This window comes from Oryzias melastigma, unplaced genomic scaffold (genome assembly GCF_002922805.2).
Source record: "Oryzias melastigma strain HK-1 unplaced genomic scaffold, ASM292280v2 sc00426, whole genome shotgun sequence".
Taxonomy (NCBI): domain Eukaryota; kingdom Metazoa; phylum Chordata; class Actinopteri; order Beloniformes; family Adrianichthyidae; genus Oryzias; species Oryzias melastigma.
The window spans coordinates 179-2,357 of record NW_023417022.1 but is presented as its reverse complement, the minus strand read 5'-3'; the positions used below and the strand labels follow the sequence as shown (position 1 = coordinate 2,357).

At 45.4% G+C, this 2,179-nt stretch overlaps 1 protein-coding gene across 1 annotated transcript; it reads left to right on the top strand.

Moving 5' to 3' along the window:
• The first annotated feature begins 163 nt into the window (after positions 1-163).
• Positions 164-1,977, top strand: LOC112141332 (odorant receptor 131-2-like). The gene is made up of 2 exons (XM_024264440.2): positions 164-319; positions 1,090-1,977. Exons 1-2 carry the CDS (start codon positions 164-166, stop codon positions 1,966-1,968), a joined length of 1,035 nt encoding a protein of 344 aa, XP_024120208.1. The 3' UTR covers positions 1,969-1,977.
• The last annotated feature ends 202 nt before the right edge of the window (positions 1,978-2,179 follow it).

The window sequence follows — 2,179 nt, the reverse complement described above, 5'->3', positions numbered from 1 at the left end:
GTTACGTTTCTGCATGATTTTTTCCCTGCTGTTTGTTTTTGCTCCAGGTCTTTGTGTTAAAAGTAAATCATTATTTGTCCTTCAGGACTCGTCGTCTCTGTTGTCTATTTTTATGTTTGTTCTTCATTCTTCTTGTTTCAGGCAGAAATCTGCTGCAGAGGAAATGAATTTCTCATCTGTCAACGACTCCTTAACGGAAACTGGGAAACGAGAGCAAGACTTCAGAGCTGCTCTGGTGAAAAACCTGATCGTGTCAGGTCTCTGCATCTCCATCAACTACATCAACAGCATTCTGGTCCACACCTTCAGAAAACACCAGGTCAGACTTCAGAACCAAACTCTGACTTTCAGGAGAATTCTCCTCTAACTTGCTCTCTTTCTGTTATTTACACATTTTACACTTTAAATCATAATTTGTTTCAACATTTAAAATGTAAGTGACGGTTCTCATTTGAATGACAGAAACATTGAAATCCTTTTTTTTTCTTCTTATTTTCTGGAGCATTTTAGGTTGTTTTCTGTGTAAAGTTTCTGCTGACGAGCTTTAAGGAAAAATTAAAATGTTTAAAAATGACTCCTAAAGTCTGAATTTAGAACGTGTGCTGAGATTGTAACAGAACGAATCAAAGTGTTTATTATTTTCAAGAATGAAAAGAGTTTTAAAGATGGAAAGATCTCAAAAAGGAGTAACTGAGCACAAAAACCATCAATGCAGCTTCTTTGTCTGACCTGCATCACATGACCAGCTGATGCCAGGAAGGACACTGCAAATACACACCTGCACGTGCACAACAAACACACACCTGCACCCACACAACAAGCACACACCTGCATGCACACAACAAGCACACATCTGCACCCACACAACAATCACACAACAAACACACACCTGCACCCACACAACAAACACACACCTGAACGCACACAACAAACACACACCTGCACACACAGAGCAGGGAAGCCCATGCAGAACCAGGTGGTGGAGGTCCTCCTCTTTTATTTGGCTCACTTCGTTCTGGTGGAGTCGCCGCTCCGACTTTCTGTTGTCATTTTTAAAGTTGTTTCCTCTCGTGTTTGTCTTTCTTCCAGATCCTCCTCTCAAACCCTCGCTACATTCTCTTCATCCATCTAGTGATCAACGACATGATCCAGCTGATCCTGTCATCTGTCCTCTTCATCATGATACAAGTGGTGCAGACCTCGGTCTCTGTCTGCCTCATTTTCTTGATGCTCGCCATAACCACCACCTATAACACTCCGCTGAACTTGGCAGTCATGGCTGTGGAGTGCTACATCGCCGTCTGCATGCCTCTCCGTCATGCGCAGATCTGCACGGTCAGGAAAACCTACGTCCTCATCGGCCTCATGTGGGCGGTGAGCGGACTGTCCGTCCTGCCGGACCTGCTGATCCTTGTGGAAACAAAACCGTTGCAGTACTTTTACTCCACAGTTCTGTGTTTCAGAGACATTGTGTTCAGCAGCCAGCTCAGCGCAGAGAAGAGAAACATCTCAAACGCTGTTTCCCTGGTCCTGGTCTGGTTTACTCTTTTCTTCACGTATTTCAGAATCCTGTTTGCTGCCAAAGGAGCAGCAGCGGACAACAAAAAGGCCAGAAACACCATCCTCCTCCACGGCTTCCAGCTGCTCCTGTCCATGCTGAACTATGTCAGACCGCTGTTTGAGCAGGGTCTGCTCCTCCTGTGGCCAAATGACTACCCTCACATCGCCTTCGCTTCCTTTACCATGGTCCAGATCTTGCCGAGGTTCGTTAGTCCCATCATCTACGGCCTCAGAGACAAGACCTTCAGGAAGTGCGCGAGAGGCTACCTGCTCTGTGAATGCAGCTCAGCCCGTGCTTCACAAGACGCTGCCACCTCAACCACTAAACCCACCCTGAAACTGAAGATCTTCCTGCATTTCCTCCACAGATGTGCAGCATCCCAGAATACACAGCAGAAAGCTGCATGAGAGCGGCTGACGGCGGCTGCAGTGTTCTCCAGAACCTGCATGGAAATCTGATGTCATCATGAACTCCAATCTCAGGTGTAAAACATGAACCATTTTTCTGTGGATTCTGATCACCGTCATTCCTAACAATCCTCAAAGACACTTTCTCTTTTCTCAGAGAACATCAAAATGAAAAATCTCAACATTTGATCCATCAGCAAACATATGAGTT

What these genes read in the sequence shown, in the direction of transcription:
- LOC112141332 (XM_024264440.2), top strand. Translation starts at nt 164, where the DNA reads ATGAATTTCTCATCTGTCAACGACTCCTTAACGGAAACTGGGAAACGA. An exon ending in ACACCTTCAGAAAACACCAG is followed by an intron (nt 320 to 1,089) that starts GTCAGACTTCAG and finishes TCTTTCTTCCAG; the next exon opens with ATCCTCCTCTCAAACCCTCG.